This window comes from Nyctibius grandis, chromosome 1 (assembly GCF_013368605.1).
Source record: "Nyctibius grandis isolate bNycGra1 chromosome 1, bNycGra1.pri, whole genome shotgun sequence".
Taxonomy (NCBI): domain Eukaryota; kingdom Metazoa; phylum Chordata; class Aves; order Nyctibiiformes; family Nyctibiidae; genus Nyctibius; species Nyctibius grandis.
The window spans coordinates 23,512,976-23,536,080 of NC_090658.1; the positions used below are offsets into that span (position 1 = coordinate 23,512,976).

At 37.6% G+C, this 23,105-nt stretch overlaps 1 protein-coding gene across 1 annotated transcript in view; it reads left to right on the plus strand.

The window, feature by feature from the left end:
- USH2A (usherin) overlaps nucleotides 1-23,105 on the plus strand; it is a 419,339-nt gene that overhangs the window by 18,685 nt on the left and 377,549 nt on the right. Inside the window, exons 3-6 of the mRNA XM_068406084.1 lie at nucleotides 15,115-15,250; nucleotides 16,418-16,481; nucleotides 18,858-19,152; nucleotides 20,430-20,614. Coding sequence (XP_068262185.1) covers nucleotides 15,115-15,250; nucleotides 16,418-16,481; nucleotides 18,858-19,152; nucleotides 20,430-20,614 — 680 coding nt within the window. The remainder of the gene's footprint in view (nucleotides 1-15,114; nucleotides 15,251-16,417; nucleotides 16,482-18,857; nucleotides 19,153-20,429; nucleotides 20,615-23,105) is intronic.

Below are 23,105 nucleotides of genomic sequence, written 5' to 3' on the forward strand. Positions count from 1 at the left end.
GGATTACCACTCTTCTGCTAGACTTCTAAGCACATTTTATTATATTTGAAGGGCTTTTATCCTTTTCCTTAAATTGTGTTTATTGGCATCCTCATCTTTGCTGTTGATCAGTAATCTCCCTGGCCTTTCCATGCCTTAACTCGAGGCCTGTATACTAAAGTGCACAGAAAACCACTATGAACTTTCTGAGCAGCCTCCCCTGGTCCTCTCCTGGCCCATTTCCAACAAAATATGGTTGAGGGAGCTGCTGCATAAAGTTTTTGTTTTAGCTTTTTCCAAAAATAAGCTACCAACAATAAGCTACCAAAACACAGCCCCTTAAGTCACGTTTGGTATATGTTCAGTTAACAGCACAGTTTGGATCTACTGCAAAGCTTTGCTGGTAAGATGCTTAGTAAATCTGGAGAAAAGCAGTTATTAAAAAATGAAAATTGAAGCTTACAGTGAATTGTTATCAAAAAGTGTTGTAGAGTTACAGTGCAAAGGAATAGTTGAATGACTTTCTAAAGGAGTTTGTGATGGAAGGAAGAAAGCAGGGCACAGAAGAGGAGGGAAGGGCCTGAAGTAAGACTGGGAGGAATATGAAAGGAATCAAAGGCAGAATTTTGTGGATCCTTGACCATGAAGAGAAACTAAGCCTTGAAAGAAAAGATGAGACTTTGTTTGAAAAAATCTCTTAACTGGGTACATGGAACTTTTGTGGTGAGGCATTCAGAGGGCAAGAGTAATTGCTTTCTTCTTATGTAAATCATCACAAAAAAAAAGACAGAGGGATGGATTTTCAACCTTCTAGTCCCAGCAGAGCTGTTCAGCAGTTGTAGAACCAAAGTATTCTTGCATTAAATTTGGGAATGACTTCTAAGTCCCAGTAGTGAGCAGTGCAAAGTGGTGCAAAATTCTTCACATAGAATTAATTCAAAAGACTAGAATTTAATCTGCAGCTGATAGTGTAATACAGGGTTAATAATTGTACATTAGTAACAGCTCCCTTCATTTCTGTGGGTATCTGCTTATTCTTTGACTAGTGAAGCACAGAGACTTTATTCGGAAGGGATGTTTCATTTGACATCTACATCTCATCTCTAATTTACACGATTACAAGTAGTTCAGGAAAATTCAGAATCAGTGGTTGTGCTGTATTTTAAATGGAGGGGGCAGAGAGAAAATGTGCATTGTTATGAGATTATCTAAAAGTACTTTCAGACCTTTTCTTTCAATTAATTTTGGCAAGTCTATTTTACGTAACTGGTTTAGCTGCTAAAAAGCAGCTTGTTGAATCCTTAATACTTGTCTCCTTTCATATTACTGTAGTGATGATGGATCTTGGATCTGATTTGTTCTATGACTTGGGGAAAATAGTCATTATGCAGCAAGAAAGTAGCTGTTCTCCATGTATTTTCAGATCTGACTACTAGGATCCTCTTACGTTTTATTGTTTGGAACTCATTTGCAGAACAAGAGTTACTTGTTAAACCGTTCCATGTAAAAAGAACAGAGAATGATGGTTAAAATAGTAGTTAGACCAAAGCTTATTTGTTAATTACTGTAGTTTTTAACAGAATCTATATTTGCAATCTTGAGCTCTTGGGTTCTCTATGCCACTCCCCTGCCCAGATATGTTTATTTTGTCCTGAGGCATCAGTAATAGATTGATAGAACTCTTCTGGCACAGGCAATAAAGAATATTTTTCATTGGTACAGTGCTTGTTGGGGTAGAAAGTGGCAGAGCTGTAGTTAACTATTTCAATATTACTTAGTACTACTGAAATACTGGTGAAGTACTCACCAACAAAAGAGTAAATGAGAATTGCTCGTCCATAATTGGAACACATACTCTATGGCAGAAGGATCACTAACCTCTGATTCAGCTCTTTATTTTAAAACAATATTTACTTATTTAAATACTAGTTCTTTAAAAATACAGACCATTTCAAAAGCTGTCTCTCTTTGCATCGATCTTTCTTTGTCTTTGGCCTTGTTTTATCAGGTAATCGACAGTGTGGGTTATATCACTTGGTTTGTAACACAGTACTAAAATTACCCTTGTCCAAAAAAATTAATGACATACATGATTCTTATTTTGGATCCTTCTGCTTGCTGTTACTTGCAGTTTTGCATTTTGAAGGCTTTATTCATGAAATAGCTATTAGTTTGTCTTAAGCCTGTAAACTACCTTATGGATCGGTCTGCATTCCAGTTGCTTTCTGATTTCACTGTTTGGGGTCAAATTTGTATTAGTATATGGCTTGTTCTTGAACAGAGAGTTAATTGCTTCAGGAGCACTCCAAGGTTCTTTTTCTTCTGCTTCCCCCCCTCCCTACTTTTTTTTTTTTTTTTTAATTTATGTTGTTCTTCAGGGAGTTCAAGCTGAACCAGTGGATCTATGCACAAAAAGAAAGACTTGGATTGAAGGAAAACCATTTCCTGTTGAGAAGGGATTAACATTGTAGGAGATAGTGAAAAAGAAAAGTGAAGGAAGGCAAAGAGAAAAGCTAAATATCTTTTATACAAATGCTAGGAGCATATGTAATAAGACTGCTGAATTGGAGTGACATGTTTTCAAGGATAAGAAAGATGATATTGGAATAAGAGAGACAACCAGGAAAATGAAGGGGGATTTAAAATGCCAAGATAGATACACAGTTTTAGTGAAAAGAGAGCTAATATCAAGGTGGAAGAGATGTAAGAATATTGCTGAGGGATGATACTCAATCTGCAGTAGGAAACATCCCTGCTCCCCCCGCCCCCATTTTTTTTTCCTTCTTTTTAAACTAAGTTCAGTGGTTTGCATACAAGGTAAGGACATTTAACGTAGTTGTGATTCTTGGCTGTTGCACTAGACTTGCAGGTGGTCGGGGAAAAAAAGCCCAAGCAATAAAAATATTTAAGACTTAAAACGGGTCCCTAAGAAAACCAGAACTTTGATTTGCAGAAAATGCTGGGGTATTGAGGAGGAGACAGTAGGAAGAGATATTGTTAGAGATCAGTTAGGATATTGACTGTGTTACAACTACAAATGAAAGCATGTTTCCACTGTTGCTGTAAAGTTGTTGCCTTTATACTGTTATTGAAACAGTATAGAATATTTTCACTGTTATCATGGAAAGATTGCAAGTATAAATCTGTATTTGGAGGTAAGAAACAATCAAATGATCATAAAATCATGAAATTTGAAATGGTCATGTGATAGGGGTATGTGCTAGAAGAAGCAGCCCTAAAGTTATCGATTTTAGCAAAGCTAACTTTGAAGGAGAGCAAAATGCTCCCGGGATTTTTGCCTGCAATCCTGTGATGAATGGGAAATCCACTCCACACAAGTAGAGAGTACATAATGTATAAAACACGTAGAGAGGCTGCAATTAAAATTCATCCCAGTTAAGTCAAGAAAAGGAAAGGCCGATAGGGGCCTGAGGCAAAAGAAGGAAAGGCAAAGAGACAACTTGCCCCTCCCGACCTTATGCTTTTTCCTTCCCCTTTGCTGTTCTCTACAGTTTTTTCTACTGTCCCTTTATCCTCTGCAGCCCTTCTGTTTTAAGACAGTTCTGTCGGCTGTGGTCCCCTGATGAGGTTTCTTCCTCAAGTCTCTTTTGTACACTGGATTTCTCAGAGCATGGTCATAACTGTTCAGAGTGCTCATAATGTGGGTATGAGTCTCTCCCCCCTTCCCCCCAAAAACACTTATGCTGTCCATCCCCTTAAACATGGTTGCAAGCTGTATGTAGTTGACATATTTCCTCTTCCCCAGCTTCCGTTATCTCTTTGTGGCTCTGGGACGATTTCAATTCACTGTATGGTGTGGGAAGGACTGAGGCAGTAAGAGCTGGGGAAGAAAAACAAGTGGACTGATGTAACAACTCATGTGGACAGAGGGGCTATATAAAAATTTTTAGAAAAAGACACTATGCTGTGCTGGATCACCTACCACTGAGATGGCAGGATTTTTCTGAGAGGGAAAGGTCAAACAAGCACATAGATGGTTGCAGGTGGTGTTCCTTTGTGCAAATTTAGGACACAAATTTGGTCTTCTTTTGAGACCCAGTGTGCAAGATGCTTTATTGTCCAACATCCCACATACACACATTATCAGGCATCTTGTTTCAAGGTGTAAAGAACAACTGTGAGGAAGAAAGTAAATTTAACACATTTGAGGTCTGAATCTTAGCAGGTATGAAATGGCATTGCTGAAGCTGAAGGCAGTTTATAGTAGCTGAAGATCTGGCCCTTAACTAACGCAAACAGTTTGAACAAACTTTGATCTGGCATTTTATTTTTAAAAGACAAACAAAGATGATAATGGCGAAAGTGAATTTCAGAGAGATTTAATGGGACAGTGATGGAAGATCGAGTGGTCTTTTTCTGTCAGTGTATCTGTATTCCCTCTTTTTTAAGTCACAGTGATTTGTTAACTGCAGAAATTGGCAACAGGCAGAGAGGGGTGACCATGTGGTCTTATAGCATCCAGCTGATGACTGACTGGCGAGTTTCTGAAGATTGTATGAGGGATCATCAAGTTTAGTTCCATGTGTGTTGTGATGATAGTTGCATCTATATTTAAAGCTTTCTGTCACTGAAGCGCTCTTGGTGTTGTCAGATGTCTATTGGACTGGATGAGCTGCAACTTCTTGCAATTGAATGTCAATAAGACCAAAGCAATTTTGGTTGATTCATAGCACCAGCTTAAGCATATTCACTTGCACAGATTACATTTGACAGATAGTTACCTTCAGCTGAACTCTGTGGTTAGAAGCCTCGGTATACTCTTGACAGTGAGCTTAGAGCTGATGCCTTATGTTTATTTCATATCCTGTTTTTGCCTTCCCGATACTGCATGTGTACGTCTACATTTAAATAAATTCACAGCTGAAGTACTAGTCAGTCCATGTGTTATCTCTGGACAGAATGTTGTGATGAGTCAATTTCAGTATTTAAAAAATGGTCTTTTTTTCCCATTTAGGCAGTTTTAATTTCAAAAGCCATGTAACTGAGGATTTTTTTTTATCAGGAACTCCTGGAAAAGTGTCTGTCAAAGTCTAACAACAGGAGTCAAAGAAAGAAAAAAGTAGAGGATAAAACCAAAGATGACAAAGTATTATTCCTTCTGGAATGTTTTCCTGGTATTCTACCAGTTTGCTGGCCTGCAGGAAAATATATTCAACACAGGTGTTCTTACTCTGTTGTATTAGGGAAAGTTAAAATCCTCTGAATTCTGCAACAGATCGTGCACGGTGTCATCAAATACTGATGTGTGTGTACATCCTCTATGAATCTTGTAAAGAAAGGCATCTTTCCATGTCTTTTCTCATAACGGTCCTGAAATAGTCTGGGTTAAAATACAGTTTAATTTACTGATTCATTTGATCCTGTTTATGATGAACTTACGTATATTGAAACTTCATTTGAAGCATACAGGAGAAGAATTAAACTTCTGAATTATTTCAGACCATTTCACTGTGCGGGCTCATAGTCAGCTTAAAGCAGCATCCTGATTTTGCAGAAAAATTCAGTGATTTAATGCCAAATAGCTTGTGCGTATACCATTTCCACTCACTTACAACTTCAGTTCCTGTTTTTAAAGGCTGAAGGTGATTTTTCTGTAGAGCTTAAGGAGGTGATAAAAGAGAGATTTTTGGAGTTTTTACTTGCTTTTCCTCAGTGAAGAATAGAAATGCAGCATCCTTGAATTCTGATATGAATTAACTAAAAAAATACTTAATAAATTAAAGCATTTATAGTTGTGTATTTTGGCTAGACTGGCATGCTGTGGTGAGAGGACAGAGTTGACTGTATGTTTTTGGCTACAGTTAGATGATGAACCTCAGCCTAGAAATACGTTGGCAAGGCTTCCTTCTAAAAATGACAGAATGATTGGAAGTGAAGGAATCTCCCCAACCATGAATGCCAAGATAAGCACTTTCTTTTTTAAAATCATCATAATAAAGCCCCTGACTGTGCTGTTACTTAAGTCAGTGGTTGCAATGAATGGCCCCAAGCTCACTTTGTTTTCTTCCTGTAAAATGCTCTTTGGCCTGAGAACCACAGGTATGTGAAAAGCATCACATTGAAACCTACACAGATGCCAGGATTGCAGCTTGCCTCTATTGTCATGTGCTCTTTTCCTTCAAGTTTGCAGCCAAGTTGCTTCAAAGGCTTGAAATACAGGGTGGATAGTAGGTTTGGGTTTGCTCAGAGATGCAGAGTTCTTACACCTTAAATACTTCATTTTTTGCCATGTGAGGGTAGTATAGGATTTGAATATGGAAACACAGGAATTTAGAAATGTGAATAAAGTAATTTAATAATAGCAAGTAAAATAAATTTTTTTATAGCAAATGCAAAAGATACTCATATAAGATAATGGGCAAACAATCTAAAAACAGCTTGAAGGTTTTAAGTAACTATAATGGCTATGTAAGATAGTACTCCTTTTCTCCTGTACTTGGTGAGAAAGAGAAATGCATTTGAAATCGAGAGAGAGTTCTAGCTGGAGCAGCACCAAGCTCAGTGGCAAATTCATCAGGGCATTCTTTTACTGGTATAGAAAGTGCCATTCATCTGTCAAGTGTTATGCAGTTAAATTATCTGAGCTGGCTTGTCCTCCTGGATATTATTCTTTAATTTCCACACCCCTCTCTACCCCCCCATCCCCATGTCCCTATTAACGTGGTTATTAGCATCTTTTTAGGTCTATTTGAGAACAAGATCCCAGACAAATTCTTCCTGACATATTCTTGTTCTCATTTGTTTGCTACATAAATTCATCATCTCTTGCCAAGCTTTAGATCTGCCAACTTCCCTCGGCGTTGTCTTAATTTTCATTCCAAATAAAAAAATTAAAATGGAAAGAGCAAAAGACTAAAAGTGAACTCTCTTTATCCTAGGGTTGTAAGCTTTGTCTCAGAGGGGGGGGGAAATAAAAAAAAAAAAAGTGCACAGGGGATTTTGATATGACATCTGCCCAAACATCCGTAGCAATAATGTCATCACTGCCAAAATGTACTTACACTACAAAATGTATGATAGTGCTTATTCTTGAATTAGCCATTCAGCTAAGGTTTTAAATTTGGGTTAGGCTGCATGTGGTATGTTGTAAGGAGAGATATGCAATGTAAGACTGTACGAGCAGGGTGTGCACCAGTGCTGGTGAGTGATGTGTGGAGTAGGAGGTGGTTGAGTGTGCTGTGGAATGCTGACACATCTGCAGAGGTTGAGCTGTGGAAACTACTGCACCTCTTTATTTTCTAAAGCAATCATCAGGTGGCTGACTGGAAGATTACCTGAAGGCTTGGGAGGAGTAGAGGAATTTTGGGATAAACAGTTTATTTTGTTCCCTGGTTTGTATTAATGTTTGTGAGACAAATAGTCCTTGGGGGCATGTAGTCTGCTCCCACCTGTATTCACTATATTTTTTGGTGGTGTTTTTTTTTATTTGTTTGTTTGTTTAAAAAAAGCTAAATGTGAATGTAGCGGATTAAGAAGGAGAAATAAAAATCATTAGAATAATGCAGAATAAGAAGAATAAGGCAGAACTGGAGGGTAGGGAAGGAGCCCTTGAGATGTATGTTCAAGATGTGCAAATTCTGCAATTTGTCCAGTGAAGGAAGGTGTTGAATTGTGGCAGAAAGTTGTCTGCTATTTCTGATACATTGATTTAGGTGCACATAGATGCCCAGATTTTTAAAAAGATGTAAAATGTAGCATTGTGGTTTTTGGTTACTAGCTCTGCTTAAATCACAGCTGAAAGTAAACTTGGATTCATGCTAATGGTTTCATCCTATTTTTTTTCCCCAAAGTTCCATTCGTCCACTTTATGTTGCTTAAGTCCATATCACTGACCTTTCCGCTTTACAGAAATTCACTTACAAAATAATGAAAGCTGTGTGGAAGCCTTTGTAACTGCAGCTTCAGCAAGATTTGCAATTATTCAAGAAAATACTGAAATACATACCCGTGTACGTCTTATCTGTTTATATGCAAAACCCCTTTGCTGTATCTCTTGTTAACTGTTACGCTTCTGTTCTATACCTGCTTTCACAGAGTAGAGATGTGAACCCACATGTCCCCCGGTGGTAGAATATGCTGTATATTTTTATGTGAGCAGGCAAAAAGAGCATATTTAGGCAGGTTGAAGGTGAAAAAGATTTTCATGCTCAAGTTTCTGATTAGACTGGTATAGCAGCGTCACTAATTCCCCTCCTTCCATCTATTGTCTTCCCTCATCTGTTGTCATCAGTGACCACTGTTGATTTGTTGACTCTATTAAAGTATTCAAGGAAGCCACAGGCCTGTCATTTTGGTCATAACCTTAATCTGTTTTCTCACCTTGGGAGAAAATGTGTTAATACACTGTCTGTTTCTATAGAGTGAGCTCATTGAAAAAGTTCCTGATGCAACAAATCTGCAATACGTTTAGAAGAAAAAAAGGTTTTGTTCTGAATCTTTGTTATTTTAACAGATAGCAACCTATGTTTAGGTAGCAACTTTTATAAGAACCATACCAAATGAAGTGATGGTAAGTAACAGTACGTTGTGTAGTAATTTTTGAGATGGATGAGTTGCAACTTCTGATTTCTCATAATTTCTGATTCCTCTTTATTTCTGAATGATTAAGCAAATCATGCTAACTTCTGCTTTCATTTACATCGCTGTAAAGCCTGTGTAACTTTATTGATTCTGGAGTTGCTTTAGCTTTTATAGCAACTAAGGGGAGAGTTCATTTCTGCCAGTTTGCTGATCTGGAAAATAAATGGAACATCTTTTTTATGCCTTACAGGTAAATTGTATAGCTACCTAATTGCTCTTCATAAAGCACTTTAAATTCTTCATTGTGTGTCACCTTATTGATAATAATATTATTTATATTTCCGAGAAACTTCCTGCTATGCAAATAGAGCTTATTTAAAGGATAAACTAATACAGACCTGTTTAAGTTTTCTTACTGTTTTTTTTTTTTTGTTCAGTTATTTGGAGGAGAATGTTTTCTCATATTTGAGAAACAGGCTTTATATTTTAGTTTGTATTTGATTTTTAAATTTAGCTTGCATTTTCAGCTAGCTAAATTTGGATCTGTAACTTAAAAATTAGCTTGCATGATTTGTTTTGTTTGTTTTTTTTTAAATTTTAGTTTGCAGATACCTGATATTTGGAAGAATCTTTTTCACTGTCATAGATGCCTGAACTGCTTCTTTTTCATCTTGTTTGAAAACAGTGGTGTCCATTACGTGTACTGGAATGTATTCCATTTCCTAGTATTCATATGAAGATGAATTTTTGGTCCTTGTCCTTGTTTTATATGTGTTGGTCATTCCTACCCTTGCCATCTGAGACTTTATTTGATGGTATAAATAGCCTTAAGAGCTGAAGTTACAGTTGAAGTGTTTGCCATCACTAAGTTGGCTGGATAACTAAATAGACAAGGGTTGGTATTATTTGACTGGAATGACAGGAAAATATTTTTTTTTCTTTCATTTTTGGTGCCAGAGTTTTCTGTTGTGGAGCTCCTCATTTATGGCCTGCAAATCTGGGAAGAAATCCATCCTGTTTCTTCATCTGTCTTGCCAGACACTGCGATCTAGTTATTAGAACAACAGATGATGAGAAGAAACTTTAAGATTAAATTGTATTTTATGGTTACTAGAAGCTATGATGAATAGGAGTGAAAAGAATGCATATTTAACCAGTAGAAGACATAAATTAAGGGGAGTTATTTCAAGGCAAATTAATCTGTAATATTTTAATAAATCTTTCCCATGCCATTAAATATTGGGATAGGAAAAATAACCTAAAGGGAAAGATTGTACTTACTAAAAACCAAATATGTCTTTGAATCATATAATAATTATAAATGCTAAAACATTTGGGGAAGAGACTACTGCATCTGTTGGTTGTATGTCATTTAGTGCAGTGGAGTTTTGATCTCTGGTTAGTGATCTTGAGCTTTGCTATGATATATTAAGGTATTTTTAATTATTTTTTTAATGGACCATAAAGGATTTTTTCCAGGTCTCTCCTTCCTATCTTCATTAGAAATAATTTTGCACAAGGTATGTGGGTAGTACTAATATTAGGACTTATTTTTAATGGAAAAATCTTACTGATGCAAAAAGATCATAGCATCCACTGAAGAAGAATTCACTTAACTTCATTTATTTTGGCTGAAATGATGCAATTCAGTTCTACATGGGAGAGACTACAGTTGTCTCAGTTGCATTTATATAACAGGACATTTTGATGACAGAATGATTAATGTGTGTGAAGAAAAAGTATATGTTGCTTAAATGTGCCAGATATCACACAAGTATGTTGCGATGTAATATATGTGTGTGCTATTACATTAAAGCCAAAACTTTGGGGTCTCAGAATTCACTCAAATTGGCTTTGGCTTGGAAAGTGCCATAGTAGCTCAAAAAAGGGGAATCAATGTAACTGTGTCTTTTACTTCATACCCAAAATATGTTCTGCCTCTGTGTTAATAAAGAGGAATACTAGGCTTTTTTTGAAAAGCATATTGATAATTTTTCTTGAAATACTGAGTATTTTTATTATACCTGTTATACAGTTTATACCTGTTATACTATTTATTTGTACATTTATTATGCCATTATACATTATACCTGTAGATAACACTACAGTTTAAGGCCTAACAAAAAAAAAAAGAGAGGAAAAAACCATTATATCCTTGAATCAGTCTATACTGTGGGTGCCTTTGGGGGAAGTACAAGTTTTTGCATTCAAGGAGCAGCTGTACAAAATCGTGCAAAAGAAATCCATGGAAAACTACGAAATATATAGAAACCATGGCTGGCTGATAAAGACTCGGAGCTGCCACTGGTTTGAGGTTCAAAGAGTATTCAGGAGCAGTATCACACGTGCTTACCGTGTGCCTGTATGCTCCCCTGCTGCTGCTTTTTGCTGTAGTTAGTCCCTTAGTCTCAGCCAGTACAACCGCTCTGACGCGCGGTGTTTGGTTGTGGTGCTGCTTTTTTGCCACACAGATTACTGCAGTGGAAGTTTCTGTCAGCAGTTAATATATGAAAATACTGGCTTTTGTTTACATGGAAGCTCTGCCTGATCCAAACCAAGTGGCAAAATTAATGTTAAATTTCATTGTTACGTTTTCATAGATAGGGCCTGAGTAGCACAGGTCTTTAGGTGAGAAAATAAACACTTGTAATGCCTGTTCTGTCCCTATCTCATTTTATAAGCAGCAGCTTGTCCTTCAGTGTGTCCTCCTTCATTCTGCACTAGTGACCCATAGGGTAGGGAATTTTTCCTAGGTAGGAAGTGATTGGATTTGGTATTGCTGGCTCTGATGGGCAATTTGCTTGTGACGGAGGACCATAAGAGCTTCATTTGGGATGCACTGAAGGAACTTGCCTATCAGCTCATTGGCCCAGCACCTCTCATCTTTGAAACTCTTCTGGATCGTAACAAGAATGCTATTAGAGGAAAGATTGTGGATATCTTTCACCATCTCCGTTCACCATCAAATGGATTTTCCATTGCTTGGAATTGGTATTAGGCTCTGCATTGGCAGAGGCTAATGTAGTTGCAGAGTGAATTTATCTTAGTAACTAATCCTTGCCACCTCCCTGTGAGGTGATTTGCTAAGTATTTGACAGATGGGGAAGCACGGGAGGGAGAGATGGCTTCAGAGCTGGGATTAGAACGCTGATGTCCCAGGCTTCTGGTCCTGTGCTCTGCGCAACCATGAGGCCAGCCTTTCCTACCCATCTCCTGTTACTCTCTTGGGGCAAATTCGTTATTAATAAAGACAACAGGGGCATAATCCTGTTGTCCTAGTCAGGAGTGAAATTCATCTTTTATTTCTGTGGTATTGTATGCAATTTAATGCTAACGGTCAGGAGACCTTAAATAACCACATCAAACAGCTGATTTGGTGCCAGCCTTCCTTCTTATTTAGCTTAGTCTAAACTGACACCACACTTTGAGACATTCCTCTCCTCCCACAGTGGAGAGCTGCTGAGATTTTTTTATACCACACATGGTTTCCCTCCTACATTTTCCTCCCATGTCAGATATTCATACCCCCTTTAATAACCAGCAGGGGGGTCATTACATTGAGCTACTGCCAAATGCATAATGACTGCTGCCTTTGCCTTACACAGTCACTGCACTACTGATATCCAATTCAGCATTGTAAAGTGCTTAGGGCTACCTTGGGGATGTGCTATATTAAACCCAACTATTCTAAATCCTATTTAATACAAAGAGATTGGTGGGGGAGAGGGGGGAGGGAGATTTAAAATTGTCGTTAATCACCTATTTTCAACAAGTAAAAATACCTGGTCATTTAGGGCCTGATTCTGTCACTCTTAAGTCATAAATAGTCCCACTGATTTTAGTAGGGGGTGCAGGAAGGCGAGCACTCTGCTTACCACTGGGGGAGGCAGAATCGGGTCCTATAGGAGCTGCAGCTGAGACGGTAAGTTTGCAAGGAGCTGATGGGGGTGAGCGAGCCCATTTCTGAATTCCACTTACAAATGTTTTACAGTGAAAACAGGAAAGCGGAAACATGCTTCATATCTGACTCAAAATAAAGGTACTCTTAAACTTGTAAAAGACAACATTTTTATTTGAATGATATGACAGAGCTGCCACAGGAGTGTTACCTGCTATAAAGAAAGCTTAAGAATTATTACCTTTATTAGACCAGTGACACTGAGCTTTAGCCATACATTTCTAACTTCTGTCCCTCTACAGAGACAATTTTCTTTTCTTAAATAAACTGTCATGCTAGTGTTAATATATTGTTGGCTCCCTCATACTCTGAGAATACTGCTGATATAAAACATGTATATGTTAGATTGGTAATAGTATCTTTAGTGTAGCTGACTAGAACAAATGTGTTTCCCTCATGGCTGTGCTAATGTGATAAAGGAAAATTGGCTGTTCATCAGCTTTTGGCTGGGTAAAGACAGTAGAGATGGAACCACATTCTTTTTTATGCATTAATACCACTGAGAACTTTTCACTAGTTATATTTCATGTGCGGGCATGTTGTGCGAAGATGTTGTAAAACATGAGATAATGCTACAAATAACAAAGTAGAAAAGCCTGTATCTCTTATGATGATAACAGTCAAACACCAAATGACAGTAACAGGCTGTAAAAAATGTGATGCAGAAAAAAAATGCAATGTAACCACCATGCACACATATACTTAGGCTCTTGCAGATAGGGCATCAGATGTTTAGAGGCCTTTGAATTAAAATTAAATAAAAAACTGTTGTATTTAGGTCATTGATGTGTCAACACAAAAGATAATTTAAAATGGTGAGATGTATTTTGAGTGGTGAAACTCATATGCAATAACTTTTTGAACAAATCTCAAGGCTTAGTAATTATGATAATAGCCTTCAAATTTCCATCAGTTGAAGGGCAATAAATATTTCTGTCTAAATTTGGGAAATATTGACTGAATCTCGAAATGGCAATAAAGCTCAGCATGCATGTGTATGTTTGAAAGTGCAGTTTAATGAGAAAAATTCGTCTGTACAATTTTGTGTGAAGCCTAAATTAAAAAAAAATCCAAACAAGGACCTCTGTCTCATTTCGTATTTCCTTTCTTAAAATACTGATAGACTCATGTTGACTGAGGCACTGATGCTGATTATCTGAGCTCAGATTTATAGATAATTGTATCTGTTTATCTTGGTCTGAAATTTGAAAGACTATTGGTGGAATAGCATTGTGAGTGCTTCCATTGTGGTTTTCAAACTGATTTTTTTTTTCAGGTTCTGGCTTTCCTCTTTGCAACAAGTTATTCTGGCTTGTAAACCTTCTTTTAGTCCTCACATATATATTGTTCTTATGGAAGCAATTATTTTAGGTTTATTTTGTTTTGATTAGCATGGGTATCAAGACAGGCTAAGATACTCTAGGTTTTTTTGGCCTCTGTAGGCATGATTCACCAGGCATCCATATCTACAAAATGGAAATAATGCTCTGTAAATGGACAACAACCAAATGATGTTTCAAAATCTGAAGACTACCAAGCTCTCACGTGAAATAAGCCTTATGCAAGCTAAATATTGCTAAAAATCAAGTAATTTCAGTTTTGCAAATAAAACACTTTCTGAAATAAATGAGATTAAGCTTATTCAGTAAACAATTCAACAGAGTTTGAAAGTTTTAAGTTAAGCTTAATTTCTATAATTAGCTTCATTAATGGAAAGCTGACTATAACCATGATGCCTCCAGTTTTCATTTTTTATGTGCCTGTATTTTTTAAAATGAGCATTGAATTTCATAAAATGCAAGGCAGAAAGGCGCTCCCATATTATTAAACATTTTCTAATTTTATGTAACCTAAACATGAGGATTTTTAATGCAAAAAAGTACTTTGTAAAAGCTCTGCATCTTGTGACTTTGCAGAGCTAGGAGAATGCCATAAAGTATTTCTATGAAAGTTAGCTGAAATTTAAAATGAATTGGCAGGGAAGGGAATGCTTGCATAAAGCAGTACCCTGGGGTGCTGGCTGAGTGCATATTCTTAGCCAAGGGTTCCCTTGATATAGGGGAATTACCCACTGGGTGTAAAGGAGATGTAGCCAGTTCCTATACCATTCCTTTCAGCCCTCGTAGAAAGAAACATGCTGGGATTAGGGAGGCATTTTGGAGGGATGTTAGAGGCCTGGCTGAAACGTGCTGCGTTTTGTTATCCTGAGTATGGTAGATAGCCCCTTGAGGTCTGTTTGAACTGATGTGTATGAGAAGAGCTCTGACAGCTGTAACATGTGCCCATGGCCTGAAGTGGTGAAGTAGCTGTAACCAGCCTCGTACCGTGTGAAACAGACCCTCCTTCTTTTCTTCTATTCCCCCTCCCCACCAGATTGTGGTACTGTAGTTTCTTCTTCGATTTAACCACTGCAGAAATGTTATACTCTGTGCATCTGAGTGATGATCTTATTAGCTGGATTGCTAATGGACAGACAGAAAAGAGGTAACTACTTTCAGTTGGCACTGAAAATAAAGACACGCAGCAAGTAGGTCAAAGTAGTGTTAATGGTTAATCAGTGACAGATGCAACATGTAGAGAAATCAAAGTGATTGCATAATGAAGCATGTGTTTGCCCATTTACATTGATTCTATAGGTGCATCACAGCAGAATTAGTTTCTTCTTGAATGGCTGGGAAGATGACAACACACCTTTTGATTCAAGGATTCTTGTGGGAACAGTTGCAGATACTGATGCTGATGGTACACTGCAAGTTGGACAAAGCTTCACAGGTAAATCTGGTCGTATTAGCGGAATGCACTGGAACATTCAAAATAAGATGTACACAATGTGGTTACAAAACATGTGTGAGTCATTTTAAGTTGTCTGTATGCTGAGTAGTAATGTATTCCTGAAGGAGAAAATTCCTATTGTACAATTAGCTTTTTCAAAAGATTGGCTGAAAGATTGATGTTTGGTACGTGATCCTGTAGGTTCGTAAGTTATTCTATGTGTTGCTGCGTATAGGTAGGTTTTCCTGCATTCTCCAAAACATAGGTCTGTAAAGTGATGCATTCCATTCATTTACAGTCTTAGTTTTTCTGAGTCAGTATATGAAACTATTTCATGATGGGATTGTGCGTGGCTACAAGGCTACACTCCTCTCCAGAGTCAGGAATAGAGCTGAAGATTTCTGGCTGTTCGTGTTCTTCAGTCCTATCAATACGTAAACCACTAGCAGAATGAGAACCTCTCAGCCTCTAGTAATGCCTGATAGTGTTACTCTTCATCTACATCTAGAATTTTATATGTACTACAGCATGACATGATCATGGCAGAACCGCTGGGGGATGTTTTGTTGCTCTCCACAAATTCTTCGCTCTGCAGATGTTAAGAACACTGACTATTGCTCTTCAGGAACACGCAGAATTTGAAGCTAAATGTAACTATATGTCACTTAAACAACTTTATTGTGCTCTTGGGCAAGAAAGTCATTCTGTGCCCCATTTCCTAAAGCTTGTATTTGGAAATGTGTTTTGTTGTGATTTTTATTCTGAATACTGGATAACTAATAAATGTATAAAACAAAGGAATATTTTAAAATGCTTTTTATCTTTATTGTATAAATTGATAGGTACTGTTGTACCTACTGTATCTCTTCTCTAATTAGAGGTGGCACATGGACTGGCTCATTACTTCTGTCTAATGAGCCGATCCTTGTGCCACCTCTCTAATCAGAAAAGAGATAGGTACAAAATGTTCTTATAAAGTTATTATAAATCATTCTTTTTTATCAAAAAAATTAAGTCACTGCCCTCTATAGTTTTGTCCAGCTCCAAGATGGTTTCATTCAGGAGGGGTAATTATGCAAGGGAGATCTGAGTGCTGAATTAAAGGCGCTCTCATGCAGTGCGAAGCTGCCTTCTGCTTAATGGATTACTTAAAGTATATTTTCTTAGGTTTAGAGCAATTTGTTGGAAGAATGCAAGATTTTCGATTTTACCCAGTGGCACTTACAAACAGGTAAAGAATCTTTATTTTTGTAAAAAATAGGATTGTGGTGAGAAGAAAGAATAGATAACAATATGCTTATTTCCCAAAGTATAGTGCTTTTCTGATGTCTCCTTTAGATGATTGCTTATCATGATGTAGCTTATTGAACCTCATTTTAAAGATGACTTTTAATCTAAAAAATCTTGAGTTAAAATAAATTCAACAACTTAGTGTTTTGCTGTTGAATAATATAGCTTAAATATAACTAGTACCTATAATATATATGTAGTGAAATCCAGCACTCAATAATAAATGTGTGCTTTCTTTGTTATTGTTGTCCCTGTTACAACCTGACTTAGTAAGTGTTCTAGCAGAGAGTAGATCCGGTTGCTAGATTTCAATGCTTATAAACTACCTAGGTGTTATCAACTCATCATAATTCTGACATAATAATGTGTGCTGATAAGCTTAGTCCTGCTGGATGAGACTTGCCAAGCTTTCCCAGAGCTCCATGTAAACTGTGGGGTGAGGAAGGGAGCGTAGTGAACCAGTCCAGTTTAGGCCACTTTAATACTAGTTATCCAAGTGAAGAGGACAGGCATTCCAACTGGTGAGCATGCTGGCTTTATGGCTGTGAGCTTGGCTTCCATACTTAGCAGTTCCTTTCCTCTGGTTTCAGTTTCCCCACGGTATCAGACGTCTATATTGGGTATTCTTGATGCTCCCCCCACCCCGCACACACACCCCTGCCCTGAGGTGCTTAACTGTTCATTGCTTTCCTATATTAGTTTGTCACTATAAGCCACCAGTGAGTTTGCTAACTCAACCCATGTAGCCCTGGGCAATTGGTTTGACTTCCTCCATCCCCAAGGCCAAATTAGGTTGCCACTGTAATTTCTATTGCCCTCCAGCCTCCTTTCCTAGTGCATTACAAAGAAACGTTACCTTTGTTATCTAGCTCATGCTGGATTTATCTAGTCAATTCAAACTGGACAGAAGTAGTCAGGTCATATTTGTCTGCGTAGTGCTTCTGGGTAGGCTAAATGCAATGACACTCGTAACTGCAGACCTTCAGTCTACTTAATGATAGTCTTTCAATAAGATGTAGAACAGTTTCCTAGGAGCTCAGCTGTCTGCAGGACATTACGATGAGCTGAGCTCCTGTGAATTTAAAAGTATTAATATGAATCTGAATTTCAAGTTATATGAAAATCATGTTGGTTGTGTTCTTTCAGAGCAATGCTTGTCAGATACTTTGAACTACAATTTAAGTCAGTGAAATGAATAAAGTTTAAAAACTGAAAGTTAAGGTATTTTACAAAGTATTGTGACCTAATGATGTCTTTGTAGATGTAGTTTTATTTCCACAAATAACTTGATCCAAAATGTTTATCTGGGATAAACTATGAAGGAAAGTCTTGCCTGCATATCAATTAACTTAAGTCTATGGCCATCTAAAAGGTCCTGTAACTTTGAGTTCTGTGGAATTTTCTAGTGGCGGCTAGCAAGTATTTATTTATTTGCTTAAGAAGTATACAAAAATTACATTCTTACTGATGAAGTAGGAAAATGGGAAAAGTAAGAGTGTTTTAATGTAAAAATTCAGTATCTTCTAGGCTTACAAAATCCTCCTTTTAAACCAGAGATGAGTAGATAAAGGTTTAGGTAACCTGCCTGTGTTGTTCATGTATCTGTCTGCTTGCCTACCTACCTATGTATCAATTTCATTTGCTGATGTCAGAGGGAACTAAAATGACTCAATGGCTTTGACATGGGCTGTAAGAAGAAACTAGGGTCATCACAGACAGTGACTGCTAAAACATGGGCATTTGTATTGAAGTTAGTTAAAAGTGAAAATATTTCTATCTGGGTTTTCTAAGGTGCAATGTGATATTGCTCAAGCTGGTCTTTTTGGAGGATTTGAGTGCACACATTCAATGCATCTGTGGTTACAGGCAATATGCTAATGCTATGGTATGCTTAAGAACAGTGTCCAGATCAGTGATTGGAGTCACACATGATGCTGTAATAAAATGTTATGAGCTTTTGTCCTTGCGTCTAGGGCTGGATTCATCCTACCTAGCTTTAGACACCCCAACAAGGAGCTCATTTCCTTTGGCTCCACATATGTCTGTGGAGCTCCATATATGTCTGTGGAACAATGAAAGCAACTCCAGAGTGCTTCTTCACAGACACCTTCTGAAGGTGCCTGCTTACCGTTGATTATGTAGGGACCTTGGGTGGCCTGATTCCTAGCTGATTGCCCCATTTATGTGAGATGAAACCAGGCCTTTAGGACTTCTATAATCTAAGCTGAATTTTGTTTAATCTATGAGCCTAGAGGCACAAAGTGACACTTGTCCTCTTTTATCATGTATGTAATTACTTTTTTATATGCTGTGACAGAGACATTCTGGAAGTATTCTCTGGAAAATTTCCTCATCTGCATACCCAATCTGAGTGCCGCTGTCCTGGAAGTCATCCCTGGGTACACCCATTGATACAGAGGTACTGCATCCCTAATGGTGCAGATGATACCACTAATGACAGAGTGCTGAGGTTGGATGCAGATGCCCATCCTCTGTCTTACATCAATGATGATGACATTGGGACCACCTGGATTTCATCTGTGTTTGCTGATTCTGCAGGTCTGGATCATGGTGTTTCTATCACAATAGATTTACAAAATGGACAGTATCAGGTAATGAGAAGATTACATTTGCTATTTATTAAATCAAAACTAGGAAAATATTTTTGTAGACATTTCATTATAATTTTAAGGAAATTCACACCTTATGCTTTAATACATTATCCTTATGGGACGAGGAAGAAATCTTGCTTTATTAGCATGAAACAATGCAAAAGGCAACAGAATGCATTATGGTTCTTGTCCTTCTCTTTTGATGTGCCTTGGCTGTTGTAACAAGCAGTAATCTAGAACAGATATACCAGAGTGGGTATCCTGTGTGAAGACACCAATATTTAGAAATTGGATGCACTCTTTTAACTCCACTTTTGTAAATTTCAACTTCAATTTTGATTTCTATTAAAACTTTAGGTGCTTGTTTTATACCTTCTGGTAGAAAGCTGGCTGTAGTCAAGTGGAATTTAACATGTCTGCAGCACACTGACATACCAGAGGAGATTTGTGTTTTGTAGATATTCTGGAAATGGTAGTTTAGCCTCCTGAGGAATACGGAAGGAGAAAATGATAAGCAGGCAAGGCTTCTGAAGAGGCCAGATTGTACCTAACACTTCACTACAGTGTGGAAGAGTGTTGGAATGTCTTGGAAGGGGGGACATGTCTGTAGTGGGGCTACATTCACAATAGGGACTCTACCAAATATCCGTGTATTCTTGCTAGCTTGTCTTTTTTTCTTTTTTGTCACTAGTGGGGAGAAGGGAAAGAATACGATGACAGGTTTTGGCTACATTTAGTTAAAAGTGAGTTCAAATGTCTGTGAAGTTCTAAGGCTTGGCTTATGTGACACGTACACGTCTGCATAAGCAGTATGCTGAGGGATGTGCTCTTTAATACAACACAGGGTATTTGATGAGATTCCATGCTAAAAATAGGGAGATTCCTTTAAAAAAAAAAATTACCTGTTATCAGACAAATAACTAATCAAGTGTTCAGCAACTCAAAGCTATGCCCTTCATTTTTGCCAAAATAATATTGCTTTAACAAATTGTGGACTTTGACTTTATTGTGCATTTTCCAATGGTCTTCAAGAAGAACTGGAGTTCTAATGCAACAGTTCAGTTGTGTAATAATGTCAGAGATCAAAGAGCTTGTTTAACAAAAAAGGTTATCTTTGTTTTTAATTGGAAATATGTGGACTGAAATATTGGTTCTTTTTCTGTTTGTGAGTGGTAAAGCAGACTATATTGTCACATTGGAAAAAAAAAGCTTTGTATTCTCATTATTTTACAACTTAGCCATTAATATCAGTTGATAAATTTATTATCTTCTTGCAGGTATTCTATATTATACTGCAGTTCTATAGCCCACACCCTGAAGCAATAAGAATTGAAAGGAAAAAGAGAGATGATCTAAACTGGGAAGACTGGCAGTATTTTGCTAAAAATTGCAGTACTTTTGGAATGGATAACAATGGATCTCTGGAAAAACCAGATTCTGTCAACTGTCTCCAGCTTCCTAGGTATGAGTGGGTGTTATCTGCATAATACAGATGCTTTGAACAGGTAACATCCTGACACAATTCATTTGTATATCCCAATGAGATAGAATCTTTTAATTTGGTCTACTCATTTATTATGGGCTGCTGACTATATAAAAGATCCCAAATCTGACCTTTCAGTTGAAGATTACCAAAAGGTCATCTGTCATTTTTATCAGATTTCAGACATTGAGGAATGTGACACAATTGATTTCTCTGTTATTTTTGAGCTAGACTTCTGAAATTTTACGTTTGTGTTTTGGGAAGCTATTGTCGGTAGAATTACAGAACATTGAGATGAACAGTGGAGGAAGGTACTGATATAATGGATTGTTTACACTACCTAGTGAATGTGAAAGCATTCCCTCTGATCTCCAAGAGTGCAACTTATTCTGAAGCTTAGAAGAGAGGCCAAACTTAAGTACAAAAGCCAATCATTCAGCCTTACTACTAGTCATGCAAAACATATAAGAAATGTGTTGAAAATTGTATCTTGAAGCTTTCTAATCTTTCTAAGCAAAAAAACAGAATAAAACTAGGGGTGGCAAGAGGGATCATTATGTTTTAGAAATATGTTGCAAGCCTTTTTACTAGACAGCATGTGCAAATTTAAAAATATGTAATATATACAATATACATTTCATAAATACAGTGTATAACATGTATAATATATAATTAATATATATCATTTTATACACACACGTACGTATGTACATATATATATATATTTTTTTTTAATCTATACCACTACATATATTCAAATGCAGGATCTCTTGCCTGATTTCAGATGCCAGTCAGTATTTGGGTCATCTAGTACCTGGCTGGAAATCAGTCAGAAAATACAGTATCAGATGCTGCAGGCATTTTGCTTTTTTTGTTATTTCACTTTTGCTACCTTCCTAAGAATTTTCAAGCATCAGCATATTTGTCTGTTCTCCAGGAGTTCAGTATTCTGAGGAGAGCAGCGTAAGGTCATCTGAGTTACACCATTTTTCAGCAAAGGACTTTGAGCTTTATTGCTGATCCTTGGAGCAGAAGGTAGAGAAAGGAAATCTCTTCAGTAAGCCAAACATCTTTGCATAAATAACCCAAATGAGGTGTAGTGCCCTTTTCAGCCTAGAAATATGTATTTGTATTATATTTTCTAAAAATAACTAAGGAGTTAAGTATGAATTGTTTCAATAAATGTTCTGTAAGTGACACTGTTTCTTCCCTTCAGTTACGATGTGAATGATGATAGGAAGTGATATGAATGAAAGATTTTGGGTAGAACTAATGTACATAAAGTTTTGTTTAAAAGATAAGAAATATACCCTGTAATGGTGAGTATTCTGTGTACTCAAGGAGAAGTTGCTGTTGGAACAATGTTCCAATGTTGTGTCAGCAGTGTAGCAGAGCTCCCTGCTGAACCCTTTATAGGAGGGGAAGGTGATTTTGTTGTAAACCAGAAGTGGTTTCTCTCTCTCATACCCACGTACTTGTAAGTGCCAAGTAGTGTCCAGATTGTCTGTCCAGGATTTAGATGCCAGTGTGCTTGTATCCTGGTGGCCTGGCCAGGACTCCTTGGATTGACACGGAAGGCAAGTGACCTTGGCTTTGAAATCCTTGCCATGGCTTGAAGGTTCTTGGTTTGGTGACTACATGCTAGTACTGAATGGACTCTTTTGTGTCCTTTAGGAGATGAAAGTGATTAAGACTTTTGTTTCCTGTACCACCTCTGTAAGTTAGAAGATGCTCACTGTCCTTTATCCCCCTATCAGAGGCTTGAGTCTTTGCTTAGTCTGAATATTGGCTGACCCTTGTTTTAGGATCTCCTTTGTTTTCCTGGTTTCCTGAGAAGCTGTGTGTAGATGCCCTAAGATGTTGATGACCTGCTTCTCTAGATGGCATCAGCCTTACAGTCCTTCTGCTGTTCCTTCTGGTGCTTCCATACCAAGATGGTGGCATTCATCTGCCATTCACACCCGTCTTAACACTTCCATTATGGCTATATATATCATGGAAGAGAAATACTTTATTTAGCTTTCTGCAGAGGGGAAGAGAGGACAATATCCCCCAGAGAAACATACAGATATATTCCACTGAGATTTTTGTGAAGCACTGATCTGGATAGGGGCACAGTAAGTTCAAAGATCCTTCATGAAGACAGAGGAGTGTGACTCAGCAGACCTAGTCTAACTACGTATCTCATCTTTCAAAAGCTCAGAGGTATTTTGAAGTGATGAGACTTACGTTTTTTGAATGCTGTATGTCAGGTTCCAGGTGATACTGTGGGATACCTATTCTTAATGAGCCCATGTAGTTCTGCAAATAAGCAGGCGTTCTTGCCTCTTGCAGAGGCAAGTTAGGCCTTGCAGAGGCAAGTTCTACTTGTAGCTAAACTCTGCCCAGTAAATCCTAGAATCATGGCATCATAGAATGTTAGGGGTTGGAAGGGACCTCTGGAGATTGTCGAGTCCAACCCCCCTGCCAG